At 43.1% G+C, this 16,694-nt stretch overlaps 1 protein-coding gene across 4 annotated transcripts in view; it reads right to left on the bottom strand.

Moving 5' to 3' along the window:
• SH3KBP1 (SH3 domain containing kinase binding protein 1) overlaps positions 1–16,694 on the bottom strand; it is a 265,298-nt gene that overhangs the window by 48,647 nt on the left and 199,957 nt on the right. For all 4 annotated transcript variants that reach the window (XM_006911625.3, XM_025046625.1, XM_015589173.2 and 1 more), the window contains 3 exons: positions 7,814–7,865; positions 4,772–4,852; positions 2,118–2,277 (listed from right to left, as the gene is read on the bottom strand). In XM_006911625.3, coding sequence (XP_006911687.1) covers positions 2,118–2,277; positions 4,772–4,852; positions 7,814–7,865 — 293 coding nt within the window. The remainder of the gene's footprint in view (positions 1–2,117; positions 2,278–4,771; positions 4,853–7,813; positions 7,866–16,694) is intronic.

The raw sequence follows: 16,694 nt of genomic DNA, 5'->3' as shown, positions 1-16,694 counted from the left end.
AATATTCTAGAAATTGTTATTGACTTAATTGAGGTGACTGCAGTCCCTGGCAGACTCACGGAATTTAGCAGAGTGTGGCTTCTGTTCTTTCACCCACCACAAAGTGATGTGCAACTCCGCTGCCCCATTCTCCCTGTTTGCATAGCTCATATTGTCCTCAGAAGCACTTAGGATACATACTGCTTTTCATCTAAAGTGCTAACTTTTAGGCTGACCACGCTACTGAAGTGGCCCTTGCTAAATTGATGCTGTCAAGTGGTCCCATTGTGCGCATGTGCAAACAGCCTTCTGCTATCAGTCAGCAGAAGAGGGCATAACACGTAGGGGCTGACCAATTTAACAGCAACCCTGGTCCCATTAGTTTCCCTAGGAGCCTACATACAGGGGCAGAATGACACAGGTGAACCAGCTGCTACTCCAAGGGGCTTACACACTACTCGAGATAATCAAGGCTCTGTGTTCATCTGGGCAGCCGGCCTCCCACACATGGGCTTATACACCATGGCTGGCTGAGATGCTAACATCTCTCAATCCTCACATGGCTGCCTGCCTCTATATTTGGGTAGGGGTGTGTTGTTGTTGCAGTAGTTATGAAAAGTAAATGAGTCATGGTACGACGTGGATGAACCTTGGGGACATCAGGCTAAGTGAAATCTGCCCGTCACAAGAAGACCAATGCTTTATGATTCCACTTATATAAAGCATCTAATAGTAGTCATACTCATACAGACAGAAAGAATAGTCATTGCCAGTAGCTGGGAAGAGTGGAGAATGGGGAGTTATTGTTTAAGGGGTACAGAGTTTTGGTTTTGCAAGATGAAAAGAGTTCTATGGATGGACGGATGGTGGTTGTGGTTGCACGATGTGAATGTACTTAAAGTCACTGAACTGTGCACTTACAAATGGTTACAGTGGTAAATTTTGTTATGTGTGCCTGACCACAATTTAAAAATCTTTTCTCAAAAGTAAATGAACTATTCTTATTTCACTGCAGTATACTAAATTTGATATGCTATAATAAAGATGAAAATGAAAGTAACTTTGATTTACAGGCATGGGGTTACATATTGAGAATTACTTTGTTCTACTCTTTTATGAGCATTCCATTATCATCCCCAATTTACAGATGGAGAAAGTGAGATGAGGGGGCAGTGATGTGCTGGGGCTTGCACTCCTTCAATGAGGGGGTGAGATGCGAGCCCAGAAGCCCGCCCAACTCTAACACCATGGCACTGAAGCCCCGTGAGACTCTCACCATGTAAACTTAGCTCAAGAGAACAAAAACCTGATGAGTGACTGTATGTTGACAGAGACATGTAAAAATCTCCAGGCCACTGACTTGCTCTAGTATATTACACCAACGTGTATAACATACATGTCATGGTAGAAAGTTCCGGCAATAAACTTGTGGAGAGAACACAACACTTCCTCGTTCTGTGGTGAGCAGCCCAGGTCTGGAAGCCATAATGTCTAACCCTGATTTTACATTACTAACACATGAGTCCAGCCAGCTAGGGAATAAATTTGAGTTTTCCTAGGCACATCTTAGAACGTATGCCTGAACAAAACATATCCCTTGCCTTTGAGGGTCTCATAGTTCAGAAACATGTACACTAAGACAATATTTGCCATGCTAGGTCCTGGGTTCCATAATAGGGCCGTGCGGTCAAGGCAGAGGGAGCCTGGGGATGTGGAAGGAGGCACTACTGAGCAGGACAGGGTGAGGGGATGGAGATGCCAGGGGGACATGTGTGCCTGATACCAGCAAGACACCCAGGGGAAGAAGGTAGGCGCAGTGTCCGCATTGCCAGTGTGAAGGGCAGCGGCCTTGCTCTAATGAAGCACAGAGAACATCCCTGCCTGTGAACAGGGCACAGATGCTGGGTACCTGATCCTTATCTGCTAATCCTGAAACCCACGCTGCACCTCCCAGCACTCACTTCTGCCAGAGCACCGGTGAAAGGACAGAAGTGGCAGAGTCCTCAGACAGCTTTGCTGGAGGGTAGAAGGGCAGCTTCTACCCCCAGCTGGCCACACTCAAGGCCCCTCTCCTGTGTCCCGTAGCCACCCCTCTCCCAGCCCTATGCATGTCCCCAGCAATGACAGCAGAGCAGTACCTGGTATGGGTCAGGGGACCCATTGGTCGTTCAGGCCTCCTCGGAGGCAATGCGCCTGGTCTGCTGAGAGAATTGGTCTTGGGTGGTCGTGGCTTTTTTGGCGGTATGGCAGGAACAGAAGGCTTCTGTAAATCCAGTTTTGGCTCTCTCTCTGGTCTTTCTTTAAGTCATTGTTTAAAAAAGCATAAAGAAGACAGATAGATCTAGTGTAAGTGACAATGCTTAGGTGCAGATTGCTTATTTCATGCTTAAAAAAAATCACCAATGCCACCTGCAAAGGTGAAGTTGGACGTGGAAGAGCATCTTCCATTCTTTGTCAAGTTAGAATAAGCCCCGTGGAGCTGCGATCCACTGTTTGCCTTTGCTCATGCTGGTGCCTCTGTCTGGAGGGCCTTTCTGGCCACTGACCACCCTTGGCAAACTCCTATTCACCCTTCGTCAGGCCCATTTATCAGGCCTGGCTGAAATGTGACACCATCATGTTTCCTTCTCAACAGCTTGACCCGATCTCAAAGGCAGATTACTTCCTCACCTGAGCCACGAAGGGCAGCCCTGTATAAACAGGCTCACTTGGATACTTTCTGGGTGTCTGTATACTCGGTGCAGCCAGCATGGAAGCTGTCAGCCTCCAGGGCAAGGCCCCTGTCTGGTCATCGCTCTAGAATGCTGTACAGTGCCCAGCACATAGCAGGTGCTCAGCAAATGGTTGATGTGTTTGGTAAATGACTCACAGGACCTGCTGGGTATGGGAAGAAAAGAGACCTGACACCTCTCAGGTTGGCCTGTATAAAGGGCCCTAAGCCAATAATGGGGAGCTTTTCAGGGAATAACAACTAATTCTGGATTCTTTTGTACAGTTTGAACTTGGAATATAAACCTGGGCTTCATAGGTATTTGGTTTTCAAGGGGTTTGGGAGTCAGAGCTATTAAAATGAAGTTAAAGCCAGATCTGGTGGCCCAACTGGGCAGCTTTCAGTGACAGCTCCATTTTTTTCTGTCCCTAATTAGCTTTGCCCTGTTCATGGTATAAAAAGCAGGTGTCCACATTCTTTATAAAGACAGAACTTCAGAGAGTTTCCCACCAGATGACAGGCAGGTTCCCTATGCTCTTATAGCTGGAACTCTGAACATGTTTTACTTGCAAACCCAAACTCGTATTGGTTGAGCGCCCAGGCTGACTGGCAGAGCTTTAATAGCCCATCACCTATTATGTAGATATCACGGTGCTCATCCCCACAACATTTTGGTGGAGGAATATGCTCCATCCAGGAATGCTGAGTACTCATCTGCTGGTACATGGAGAGCAGAGGAGGAAGGGCTTGGCTCAAAAGTAAAGGAGGGGAGATTCCTCCTGCTGGAAGGTATGGGGGCCCCAGCAGCCTATAGAACGAATGAGAGAGGGGGTTTGTGCCTGCCTAACAGGGAAGCCAAGCCTCATGGTGGGGTTGGCTCCCTGGCTTCTCTGTTGCTTGTGACCAGGGCTTCTGCCTTCTTGATCCACTGTGGCACGGAACAAGGGGCCCTGGTTGGGGAAGGAACTAGAACTGTATGGCCATCTGGCAGTCGTTTGCACATAAGCTGAGCCCATGCTAGACAGCATGGAACAGATCAGGAAGTGTCTTCATCATGGAGTCTGGCTATATTAACCGGAAACTAGCCACGTGTCTTCTATGAAGACAGGGGGCAGGCAGTGTTTGCTCACACTTATATCACAATGCACACTTTTATCAAAGAGCTATTGGCATGGTACACAGTCAATAGCTAGTTTTTCATTGATCTGTGACACAGACCTGGCCTTCACAATGAGGTTCCATAACTCAAGTTTTAACTGTTCACTGTGAAAGAAATAGGTGTAACTTCTTAAGAGCTCACAATGTTGGTAAAATTTGTGGCAGGCTGATAGAAAATATTAAATTTCACAATAAAATTTCATGAGGCCACCCAGGAGCACCTCCAAATAATTACATTCATTAATTCAGCATTTCTCTTGTGACCTACAAATAACTGCTTTTATAAATGGAATGTGCTCTGCTTCCTGTTCATAATAACAACATAGCACTTTCCCCATAAAATGTGTGATCGATCAAATCTTAGACACCTAATGAGCCCTTCCACAGCATGCAGATTTCTTTAGGATAGATGCTCAGAACAGTAGGAATCAAACACATTCATAAAACTGACTGTGTAAAACGGGTTAAGCTACTTCCCTGAAAATAACATTTCTGACTACCTTCAGGGGACGGCAAATACCGAGCTGCTTCTTCCAGTTTTACCATGCTTCCCTTCTCCCAGCATTCTTGACCAAAGACATGTGTCTGTACCCAGAGTGAAAGGCCCAGCAGTGACAGAGGACGAGGATACTGCTGGTATAAGGAGGGCAGTGATGGCAGGAAGACTGGGGTGGAAGAACCCCGATGTGTTAAATGACTGGGTTAGTTGTTTTTCATTTGATGAGAAATTCTGGCCCAAAGAAGTGCCACATAAACCTTTCTCCTATTTCCTTAGAAATGAGACATTTAAAAGCAATCAAAACAAAACCATAATGACCATATTCCAAAGAAAAAGCAAATTCTGTGGATAATCCGGACTAGCCCTGTGACAGACAGCTTCGTCTCTTGTGTTCTAGAAGTGCCAACGAAGATTTAATTTCATACCTTTTTCTTCTGGTCTATTTGGAAGTGTTTCTGGTCTTTCAGGAGGTATCTTTTTAATTTCATGTTTTCTCTCAGTGGTACCTATGGGGGGAGGGATAACAGTGATCAGAAAACGTTTTCTCTATTCGTTTATTAGATATGCCAGCGTTTTAAATATTTATTAGGTAGAGCAAAATCAACGGATTTTTTTCCCCTAAGTGCTAGTGTTACCTAGCAAACATAAGGTGATTAGAAACAGAACAGAAGCCATTTCTGGCCTATGTCATTAAGTTTGCCTGCCTATATTCATTCTTAATTTAAAAAGAACACCACTAATATTTTCTGATATTTAAATCTGACTTCCTTAGGCATCAACATAGTCACAGAAAATTACTGGGTATGAGAGGGGAATGTGTATAAATAAATAAAAAAGTTAATCTTCAAAATATGCAAATAAGGGGTCACTGGATATTATGTTCTACAAATTAAAAGGAATTTCACAGGGACCTGGATTCTATTTTATAGTAGTTTTAAAATACGGCCTCAAATGGTTTGCTACCCCTCCTATTATGGGTGAGGTCTCAGTCCCCTGCCTGGAATATGGGTGGGCTTGTGACAGTTTCAACCAATGCCCAATGCAATATCGTATAATTTCCAAGGTTATGCCTTAAAAGGCCATGTAGCTTATGCATTATTTGTTAGAATAGTGAACCTCCATGTAAGAAGTGAATTGCTCTGAGGCCACTATGCTGGAGAGACCATGTGTAAACCACATGTAGTCACTCTGGCCTATAGCCCCAGCTGAGCCCAGCCTTCCAGCTACCCCGGCCAAGAAGAGCCAGACATGAGAGTGAAGTAATCATCTTCACAGTGGATCCTGCAACCTCAGTTGGCCTGGCATTCCCAGCTGAGGTCTCACACATCATGGAGCAGGGAGACAAGACACTCTGGCCATAGCCTGGTCAAATTCCTGACCCCAGAATTTGTGGAGATAAGAAGACTGTTATTGTATGCCACCAAGTTTGGGGTGGTTTGTTATGCAGCAATGGTTACTAGAACATATTTTTTGCTAAAGGGAGGTGCAGAGAAGATATGGTGGCTGTCCTTAGGTTCTTTCAATTTGTGTCTGAATCCTTCGAGTATTACATTTTCCCAAATGTACCAATTAACATTTCCTTTTTACCCATGTGGACTGTAGCTGCTCCCTCCCCTGGAGGCTTCATCGGTGTCAATGACTTTAGGAACGTAAAAACACTTAAAAATGGCTAAAGCATGAAGCCAATCACAAGTACTCCTTTGATTTATGGATGTGGTTGTGTGCTTGACAAGCTCCTTACATTCCGGCCCTATGGATGGGTGCTTGATACTAAAATCTCAAGTACATAGCATCAGAAGCCAAACGACTTTTAAAAAAATCCACTGAACACATACTATATCTATATGTCCTCAAAGACTCACTACAAATTAAACAATATAATCTGACCTCTGTCAATTCCGTATCTTATTTATTTTTGGCAAATAATCAAACACAAGGAAAGCTGATGATGGAGAAAATATGAACATCTACTTCCCAGTCACAAACCTGTTCCCAAGATCATTCAGCAAGATAAATTAGCAGTAACAGTAATCTAGGAAGATCAAATGTCATCTTGCTTTGCCCCAGAGTCAGTATAACCTTTGGTAAACTGTTTTAAAAGAATAGTAATTTGCCTATCATGCTACAATCTAGTCTCCTTAAGATAATGAACTCCAGTATCATTCCTAGGAAGAATTAACAATTCTACTACCATGAAGAATCCAATCTCAGTAACATCCTAGGCTACGTGAGCCTTGGGCCACTCATCAACTTGGTCTCTCATCTGTTACCAAGGCCTCTAGGGAAAAGGGTCTTCAGAGAAAAGCAAATCAATAGCCTGCTTTAATTTCAATACAATAAAATATTCATCCATCCAGAACCACTAGGTGGCAAAATTAAACTGCTTAATGCAAACAAAGATGGGGGTGGAACAGAGATGTAATTAATACCCCATTTCTTAATCTCCGTAATTCTCAACTATGTTGAAGGGAATGGGAATAGAATTTGGGGTCAAGCTGATTTCTTCCCCAAATCGATGGGCCAAAAGAACTTTTAAAATATCACTCCTAATAAGTCTATAATAAATCAATCTGGAATTTTATTCATACTCTAAATGCTACAGAAATATCATAATTATGAGTGTGTAGAACTAAAAAATACCCCCACTCTTCTGTTTTAGTTAATTTTTAAAAATGCCTCTTAGCTAGTTATTCATGGAGGAATTTCTCCCCATAAATTAGTTTTTAACAATTATAAAGAGGAGATCTATTGGGAAATATGAATTACCATCTTTATGTATGAGAATCCAGTGTGTAACAAGTTACTAAATGTCCAACATCAAGTTGTCCTATATTATTCAACCTTAATATCTGAACTACACAGAAAAGGTGAATTAGACTCTTTTCAAGATTAAAAAAGAATCATGAAGAAAAGCATTTATTGCTGGAAAAACTTTTTTTTGTTGTTGGAGGTAAGTGAAGTAAGTATAAATTTTGGTTAACCACACAGAACAGACATTTAAAATTCAGCACCACTATACATGCATGGTGACACTATGAGCTGTGGGAAGCGATCCTCTCCAAGCTGGCCCTCGATCAGGCAGGCATAGGCGAAGGAGGACAATTAGGTTCTTCTTTCCTCAAAAGTGGTTTTTTAAAAAAATAAAAACAAAGCAGACAAAACTGGTTTATTCCAAAGCCAAGTCTTTCTGGTCATTCTCTTTGAGACTAGTTTTTGTTGTTGTTTGTTGTTTTTGTTTTTGTTTTTGTTTGTTTTTTGCTGTATCAGGAATATATTTTAATGACATATTTACTTTTTAGGAAAAACAACAGTCATTTAAAATCTGCTTGTTGAGAGACCAAATCATTACTTCCCAGTATGGCAGTCTGTGGCATATGAATCTAAGAATCTTGAGCTCTACCAAGGATGCTGTAAATAAACACAGAGAAAGACACACATTGTATTGACGGAACTGAAAGATACATTACCTGCCCCTTGCTTGATGACAGGAGCGGATGGAGGAGGTGGCTTCTTGGGTCTCTGAAAAATTAATGAAAATGATTCCACATGAGACTGACTGTTGGCAAGCCTGACCTCTCACATAAGGACCACAGACAGTGTTTTCTAGATGTAGTCTGGACAGTCCAGAAAAGCTCTCTCCAAAAAAAATTGAGCATTTCTCTCTCTAGGGATGTCAGGTTTTGGCACCTTTAAACAAACACTAAAATAAATTCAGTCTACAAAACAAAACTCTGATGGACAAATGAAATACCATTTCCCCCTTTCTAAATTCGTAACAGCCTTTTGGAAAAGCTGGGCTCAGCAAAAATGGCCTGAAACCAGCAAGCACAATGGTACTCCTACGCTGAAACCACATTTGCAATTAAGATTTAATCTGCTGAATAACCAGGCGATTCAGAAAGTCACTGGGGTGGCTTTAAATCAGATCTGCTCTGAATGTGAGACCTTCAACAAAACGCAGGCTCAGGGGCTGCTGCGACACGGTAGGGTTCTAAGCCTTCTGACCCTTTCCCTCCCAAAGCTGGCAGGCCATTTGTGAGGCCCCCCACCCCAGACCACTGTGCCCTGGAAAGTGGAATAGAGTTTCTTTGCCTATCAGCCACTATTTGTTTTACTCTCACATCCTATCACTCCTGTAGGTGACAGAGGCAGGAATGTAATCAATGGCATTCACCCCTGAACCGGTTCTAGGGTATCTCCTTGCTCACCAAGATTGACTATAGGAGAGAGGTGGTGAGGCTGAGCTTGGCAAGTATTCAGGGGCTGAGAATCCAGCCAGGGCACAATTCTTGGACGTCATTCTTGGACAGGGGAGAAGGGAAGCCAAAGGCGAGGAAAGAACCATCTCAGTATCAAAATCATTGAGGAAAGATGGAAATGGGAAGGTGTGAACTTGGGATCCATGTCACTGCTGACAGTTCTCCTGACCCTCTCTAGGCATGAAATACTTGTGATTTTAAAAAAGCTCACAGACTTTCTTCTGTGCTCTGAAAATGCACTCCTGCAACATTACCGCAGGGACCAGCAAAAGCACCTGCCCATCCTCAGCTGGACCCACCGGTGCCTGATATAATACCAGGACACAGGAAGAAATGGTTTTAAGTAATACCTAGAGAATATGAGACCCACAAGGAATTTTCTCAGGGGATATCACAGCACATAGGCTCTGGATTCAATGACACTTCAGCTCTGCTCTTTACTAGCTGGGTGATTTGGCCAAGTTACCCCAGAGTAAGCAGTTAGCATAGTGGGTAAGAGGTGGGGCTTCAGAATCTCACTGTCACTACAAATGCTGGCTCTTTCGATTATTAGCATGGACACCGGGCAAGTGACCTCACCTAGCTGAACGTCCTCATCTGTAAAATGGCAATAATATTAGCTCCCTCTTAGGAGGAGGCAGTTTCACAAGCAGAGGGAGTCAGTAAGCACTGCATTGTTTAATCCTTGTGACAACTCTATAGCGATATTATTATGCCCATTTTACAGATGAAATAATTGAGGCTTGGAGAGATTAAGTCATTTCTTCAAGTCACCAGGCTATTAAATGGAGCGGGAGACTGGGAGTCCAGCCTAGGGCTGCCTGACCCAAAGGGTGCTCTTTCCCCTGTCAAGGGTCCATCCCGCCAGAGAGCATCCACAACCATCATGTAGCCATAAACCACAACACAGGGAACTCTACTATGTTAAAGTTGGAAAAAAAGTGGGTATCAAGTTACAGCTATAGTATAAGCTTAACTATGTTACACTATGTACAGAAAAAGACTGGAAAGCAAAACATTTATAGTGGTGGTCTCCAAGATTATGAGTGCATATGTGTGTGTCTCCTTCTTAATATTTTTCTGTCTTGCGTATATGTGTACTAACTTTATTATGAAAAACAAAGACCCTCACGGGTCGCCTCTCCTTGCATACAGGCCCTACGCCAATGGCTCTGTTTCCAGCTCACAGATCTTACACTACTCCTTCCCTTTTTGCCAGCCCCTTCTAGATCTCCACCCAGACTCCTTCCTTTTTCTTCCTCCCTTCTCTCTGTATAAATTAGATTGGGGACAGATGTGTGTTTACCTAATGACATTATCACTGAAACTCTGCCAACTAACCTTCCTTTACCTCAGGATCTGAGTAATTTCTTATTCACGAAACTGGTAACGCCCTGTAGTCTAATTCTTCCCAGCCAAGCCCCAGCAATGCCTACCCCACAGACGTCTCCCTCACCCTCTGCTGGTTTGAACCAATTTCGCATGAGCCTCCTCTTGCTGAGGCCATTCCTCTAGTGACCTTGCCTCAAACCAGGGCCCCAGATAAAGAAAAGGCAATTACAAGTCATTATATTTTCCAAGATTACTGTGCAAAAAAAAAAAAAAAAACCCTCAGTGTTGTGTTAGGTTTGATATGTATCAGACATATGAAATATGACAGGGCAGAGCAGAAGGGTACCCAGAGAGAGATGACAGGAAGTGTGCTAACAGACAACCTGTGAAAAGTGTGGTCATGGCAGGTGTGTGCTTGAATATGGCAGAGGAAGGAGGCAGAGGTGTGAGGCTTCGTTTGAAGCCTGGCAGTTGCGGAGGCAGGTGGGGCAGCTTTGAAAGGAAGAAACAGTTTGTGAGCTGTCTGTCTTGCATCTACGACGTTGATCAATGCTGGCCAGGGGCCCGATTTGCTTATATAAGCCGAGTAGGTTCACAGGTTGTCCTTTTTTGTTTCATTGACTGACTTTGCTCTGATTCCATCAAAATTAGCCTTCCTGCCTCCTTAGATGAAAAATGACACCACATTTTCAAATAAGTTGTCTTTTAAGGTAATTCTAAACAAAAATCAGGGCCAAGGTTCCATGTAGCTCTAGACCGTCCCCCTCCCAAATGATTAATAAAGAATTGTACAAGAACCTACAAAGAATTTTTTTTTCTCTTAATGCAATGAGAAGACAGGGCAGTGGGAGCCGAAAGGTAGACTGGGTAAATCTGTAGCAAAATGTGACAGTCAAAAATTGATCACAGGGGTTCACAATTCTCAAATAAAATGACATACATCAGCACCTCAGTTGATTTTCCTCAAAATCTCCAATTGTGATGAAATAAAGGAAATGGGACTCTGGGGACCTCCAGGGTAGCAGTAAGTCAACATTTTCCTTGTGGCATTTACCTGCATTAACTAGCTCCTGTAGATACACAGACAGAACCATGCGAGTATTTTAAGTTGTGAATTTTTAGAGGTACTTGTTCTATTTATTCTCGTTATCTCTCCCTTCTTGCTGAAAGTAAAACACTGCGGCTTCAAACCCAGGTGGCTTCGGCCTGCTCAATTTGCAAGTAGATGCTAGAAACAGAGGACCTTAGAGCCATGCTGAGGCCTAGAAGGGTGGGTTAACAGCTAGGTGGTAGCCAAAGTGGGCCCAGAACTCACATCTCTCAATGTCTAGACTGTGGTAATTTATTAAAAAAGAGCCAACATGAAAATGTTCATAACGAAATCAGTGAGCCAACATTTTCTGATTCTGGGAGAGCAGAATGCATTTCATGGTCTTCACATTTGCAGGGCACATTGGCCTGTGTGCACGTGCAGGCACATCTGCCCGTGTTTAGAGTCACTAGCTTGAAAAGAGAAGCAAACACCATCCTTCAAAGGATATAATAACCAGATTTGACTTCTTACCATTATTACCAGGAAGGAAATAGATCTGAATATTCTGGAGTGAAGACATCAGCAAAGCAAGTTTTCCTGCCTGCTGTGGGATTTCAGAATTGACTCTGCCCTTTGTTTGGCAAGTCTGGCCAGTCCCAAGTGAAAGAGTCTGTCATCTGGCTCAACTGTCCTCCCTGGCAGGAACTTCATTTCACCACTTGGCCTCTTGAGCCAGCGTTCTGGCCCCAGACATGTGGTTTGGTGCAAATAACCAAAGGAGTGGACCCCTGATGGCTGAGTACCTTTTAGGAAGGCTTTGTTAGAGGAATACAATAAGGTCCTGGAAGCAGATGTGAGCTTGATTTTGGCCCTCAGAACTCTTCCACCATGTAAGGACATAGTGAGAGGATGGCCGGGAAGTGGATTCGCCAGATGCCAAATCTGCTGGCACCTTGATCTTGGACTTCCCAGCTTGCAGACTGTGAGAAATACATTTCTGTTGTTTATAAGCCACCCAGTCTATGGGTTTCTGTTACAGCAGCCTGAATGGACTGACATACGCTATTAGTCTCCATGAAGGGGAGGCTCGGGGCATGGGCTCTGCCTTCAAGGAGATTACAGTTCAGATGGAGTGATGAGAAATAATAGCTAAGAGTATAGTGAATGAGGTGCTCAACTGAGAGAGTATAGGCTGTAACTACCAATAGAGAAGAGAGGAGTGTCATCCAGGCCACTTCAGGGATGCTCAGTTAGGGCTCCGGCATTAGGCCACATACTTGGGCAACTTTAATGCCTCGACAATCCCCATCTCTGCACATGAGACTACCCAGAAAACTAAATGTGCAGACAAAGAATATCATAGGTGAATTTTTTTCATTATGCTACTTATTAGAAGCACATATTTGTTTCTCTTTGGAAGACTCAAAACAGGGAAATAATTTATTGGGCACCTTTAGAAATTAGAAAGAACAGTGGTTCTCAAAAGGCTGAAGGACATGACTAACAAAGAAAATTTTGACGGAAAGGAGTTTTACAAACTGGGTTGTCAGGTGATGAGGACTAAGGTAAAGGGCCTCCTAAGAACTTGGAAGAGAGAATGTAGTCAGAGTTAAACCAGCAAAATTCACCTATGGTGGATTAGCCTTTGTAGGAATCAAGGAAGAGACTGCTTTTCCTATAAAAGTTGGAACCTGAAAAAACCCTGGACCTAGAAAGATCTTAAGAGTTGCAGTTAAGTGGAATGATCTTAAGGTTGGCACTCAACTGCAATCGAGATCATGGAGCATCTACTTGATTGTACCACAATGTATCTATCTGAAGATCGATAATGAACAGGAAAGGTCTGGTCAGCCATGAAAACAGAAAAAATGGAGAGTTGCTGAGGCCAACGGTGTAGTTCCCTTGCAAGCATCATCTGGGCTTAGCTGAATTCAACACAGAGTTCCTTTAGCAAACCTTTCCCTCTGGTGCTGGAGGGGGACTCAAGCTATACCTGTGAGGCCCTTCATGAAAACAACCAGCTCCTTTTGTTTCCATTCCTTGCTCTCCCAGAAAGCACCAAATAAATGTGATTTCCTGTAGCATCTGACTTCTAAGGAATCAAGTCCACAGGGAACAAATGCCCAAGACAGGCCAAGCCATGCATTCCAGACAGGCTGATGTTTCAGTTCTTATTGCAGTTTGTAAGCTGGCAGCCTGCTCTCTGGTAAGTCTCTGGGAGTTGGCAAAGATGAGTCTGCATTACAGTCACGCTAATCTTTAGAAATCTTTGAGGGCGGGTTTTTGTGTTCCTGGAGCTAAGTGGCAGACCCTCCACTATGGAGCATTCACTAAGGAAACACCTATGGGAACTTGGGCAATGCCCCAATTCGTGACACGGCAAAAACCTGGAAGAGCCCTCCAAATCAATGCCTGTTAGAGCTGTAACATCTTCTGATGAATTGAAGTTTCTCGTGAAAGGACTGGAGCCTGAGACTTTCTTAAAATAAGATGCTTCAGAAACATTATCTTTCCGAAAGCTCATTCTAATTTTTTAGATGACAGTAAGAAGTCATTTCTGCTGCTCTTGAGAGTCCACGTTTATATTTCCCCTCAGTAATAATGACAGAGTACACGCACTGCTTCATTAGAGCTCACAGAATATTTAATCTTTCCATTCTGACATTCCATGTTACTGTCAAGCCTCAAAATAAACAGACATTCAATTTAGGTTCTCTGGTAAATAGCTTACATAATCTCTCTAAAAATGCACCAAGAGACCAACAGGTGCTATCTCGGAATATCTTGAGGAAAAGCCCCAAAGCGTTTGTCACCCTGGTGAGAGAGAATCTGCTGAGCACTCTCTGAAAGGAAGACCACCAGGAATTCCAACAGGCCCTGTGGTAACCACCTGAATCCACACCAGGCAGAAAATGTACCAGCCATGTGGGAATGCTTCAGTAATGCCTACTGACTCAAGAGGTCTGCTGTTGCACAAATGCTGTTTGCTGCTTCCCACCCTAATCATTACAGATCGTAGTCTTCTCTGGGTGAATGACTGCAACCCTAGACACTGGCAAGACAAGATGACATCTGCTGAAACCAGTGGCAGAATAACGTTTCAGACTCTGTCATTCACGTAGTGCCGTTGTGTTGATGATTCTAATCATCTTTACATAGTCAACTCAGCAAACAGCAGCCCCATCTCCATCACCAACTCACTGATACTCTGGGTGCAGCAATAAAGGTTGTTATAACAACCAATGCAAAGCTGGTTGGCTGGTTTTATAGGCCAGAAAGGATGAAAAAGGATGTAACACTTTGAATTTTCTAAAAGCTAAATGTCACATTATACAATCACTTCTCAACTGTAAGTATTACTTTATCTGACAGGTATGGCTATTGTTTCTCTAAAAATTGAGTTTTCTGCTTCTTAGGGACAAGGTTAGGAGATGTTGGCTGCTTGTCGGGTTGGAGAAATGCCCATGGGGCCCCAAAAAGGGTGCATGCCTCAACGAGCAAGCTAAGAGGAGTCCACTCATCACTGACAACTTCACTCTTTCAATGGACATCTTCCTGTAATACCTCATGTAACTAAGCAGAGCTTCTAGAAAAGTATGCCATGGAGCCTCTCTCACCTCAGTGAATTTATTACCCCACTAAAATGTGACCGAGAACTAGAAGGCAGGGTGTCACCATGTAGGCAACCAAAGGCTTTGCCCATTTGTTAAAAGAATGATCCAGACTTTACCTTAGCCTCCAAGAATCACACTACCTCAATCAGAATGAAGAAGGTAGCATATGTCTAGTAGGACAGTATGCTTGCCAATTCTTTGGCCAAATGGAGAAGAGTCACCTTGGTCTTGGTGTCCAAATGCTTCAGGATGTGACCACCTTTAACAGGCTCACAAAGACTAATGAGAATGGTCAAACGGGCAGTCTGGTTGGCCCCCTTGCCTCCACTCTGTGGGAGAGCCCCACCCTCAATGTTTTTTTGAAAGGTCTGGCAGGTCTCTACAGCCTTAAAGAGCAGACCTGCTACTCAACTCTAAGCACACAAAGGCAGTAAACCTTGTACACTCTTCACTTCCCATGAACCAGCACGGTGGCCAGTCCAGAGAAGGGACCCAATAAATACAGAATGAATAAATGAATGAATGAATATAAAACATAATTGTTGGAGAGCAGATCTTGAAAAAATATGAGAAATAACATGGTTAGGCCACTCTGTACTCATTTGTCTCTACAAATATATTTTATAAAGCACTAATTTCTTTATCAAAGTTCTTAGATTCATTTGGATTCCCAAGGAAGCTCACCAAGATACCAAGATAACTCTGTGCTGACTTGACCAGCTGAAGAAAAAAAGAACCAGGGTCAGATTACCATCATCACTGCACAGTTTTAGCTGGAGCCTTCCCACACTCATAGTAATAGTAATTACTAAAAGAGTGGAACAGTTAACATGTATGGGGCATTTAAAAAGTACCAGGCACTGTGCTAAGGAATTCATATACATCACCTCAGTTCATCTTCTCAAGGTAGGTACAATTATTCTCATATTGTTTTAGGTGAGAATACTGAGGCTTAGAGACATTCTGTGAGTTGGCCTTGAACTGTACAAGTAAGTGATAGAGCCAAAATTTGTGCTCAAGGCTATCAGATGCCACAGCCTAGAGTTGCAACCATTACAACTCTATAAATGTTTGTAAAACTCCGTTCTTGTGTTTTATTATTTCAAAAACATTTACTATCTAGTTTTTACTAAGTATTAGCATCTGTTTTTGTCAGGATAGATTCTGTCAACTGATAACCCACTACTGCAATCAAGCATCATCAGTAAAAACAGCTCAAATGATTTTGCTTCATGGAAAATGTATTTATTAAATGGTAAGCTCTTCTCTATTCTGTGAATTTATTCCCCTCCTAAATGAGTGGGAACTGGAAAGTAGGGTTGTCATCACTTAGACGGATACCTGCTTCTATATTGGCACTTTCGATACTAATGCACAAATAGATCACCTGAGGGTTTTGTTAACGTGCAGGTTCCGATGCACCAGGTCTGGGGACTGAGCATTTCTAACGAGCTCCAGGTCATGCTAATAAAGTATGGTCCACTGACCAGCCATAAGTATCAAGAATCTAGAAACCACTAGGAAGCAGAATCCGGATTCTCTGAACCCTAAATTCAGCTCCAAGAGAGATTAATAGGTGTGTGGAACAGAACATCCTTCAGCTAAAGAGTATAAGAAAGTAAGCTATTGAAGAGCCTAAAAGGTGTGGCTCTAGGCTTCACACCATCTAACAATCTATGGGGCATAATTGTGGTGGGCACCTACACCAGCTAGCTTCTTAAACAATTACAGCCATTTATCTAAGCAGCACATACATCATCAATACTGTTTAGTATCCTTGGCAACCAATCCTCCAATATTATAGCTATCCTTCTTGAATCTCTGCTCCATGGGAATGGTGATGGGTCAAGGTCAGGTTCCTGGCCCAGTAACAGAGCCCACAAGGGCATTAAGAGGGCCCAGGCTGGGAAAGGCAGGCAGAAGTCACGTGAAAGCCTGAGCAAAGAGACCTGGGTTGCAGAACAGAATGGACAGGACCAAATCACTGCACCTTTATAATGTAAAGTGTTTCTAACTTTTCAAAATTTCTTGTTATGTCATTGGCAGAGAAACAATATACCTAGAGTGAGGTAAACAAAGATGGACTGGCTCATTTAAATGATGGCATCTT

This window comes from Pteropus alecto, unplaced genomic scaffold (genome assembly GCF_000325575.1).
Source record: "Pteropus alecto unplaced genomic scaffold, ASM32557v1 scaffold23, whole genome shotgun sequence".
NCBI lineage: Eukaryota > Metazoa > Chordata > Mammalia > Chiroptera > Pteropodidae > Pteropus > Pteropus alecto.
Note: the sequence above shows the minus strand (reverse complement) of the source record. Positions and strands in the feature narration are given on the sequence as shown.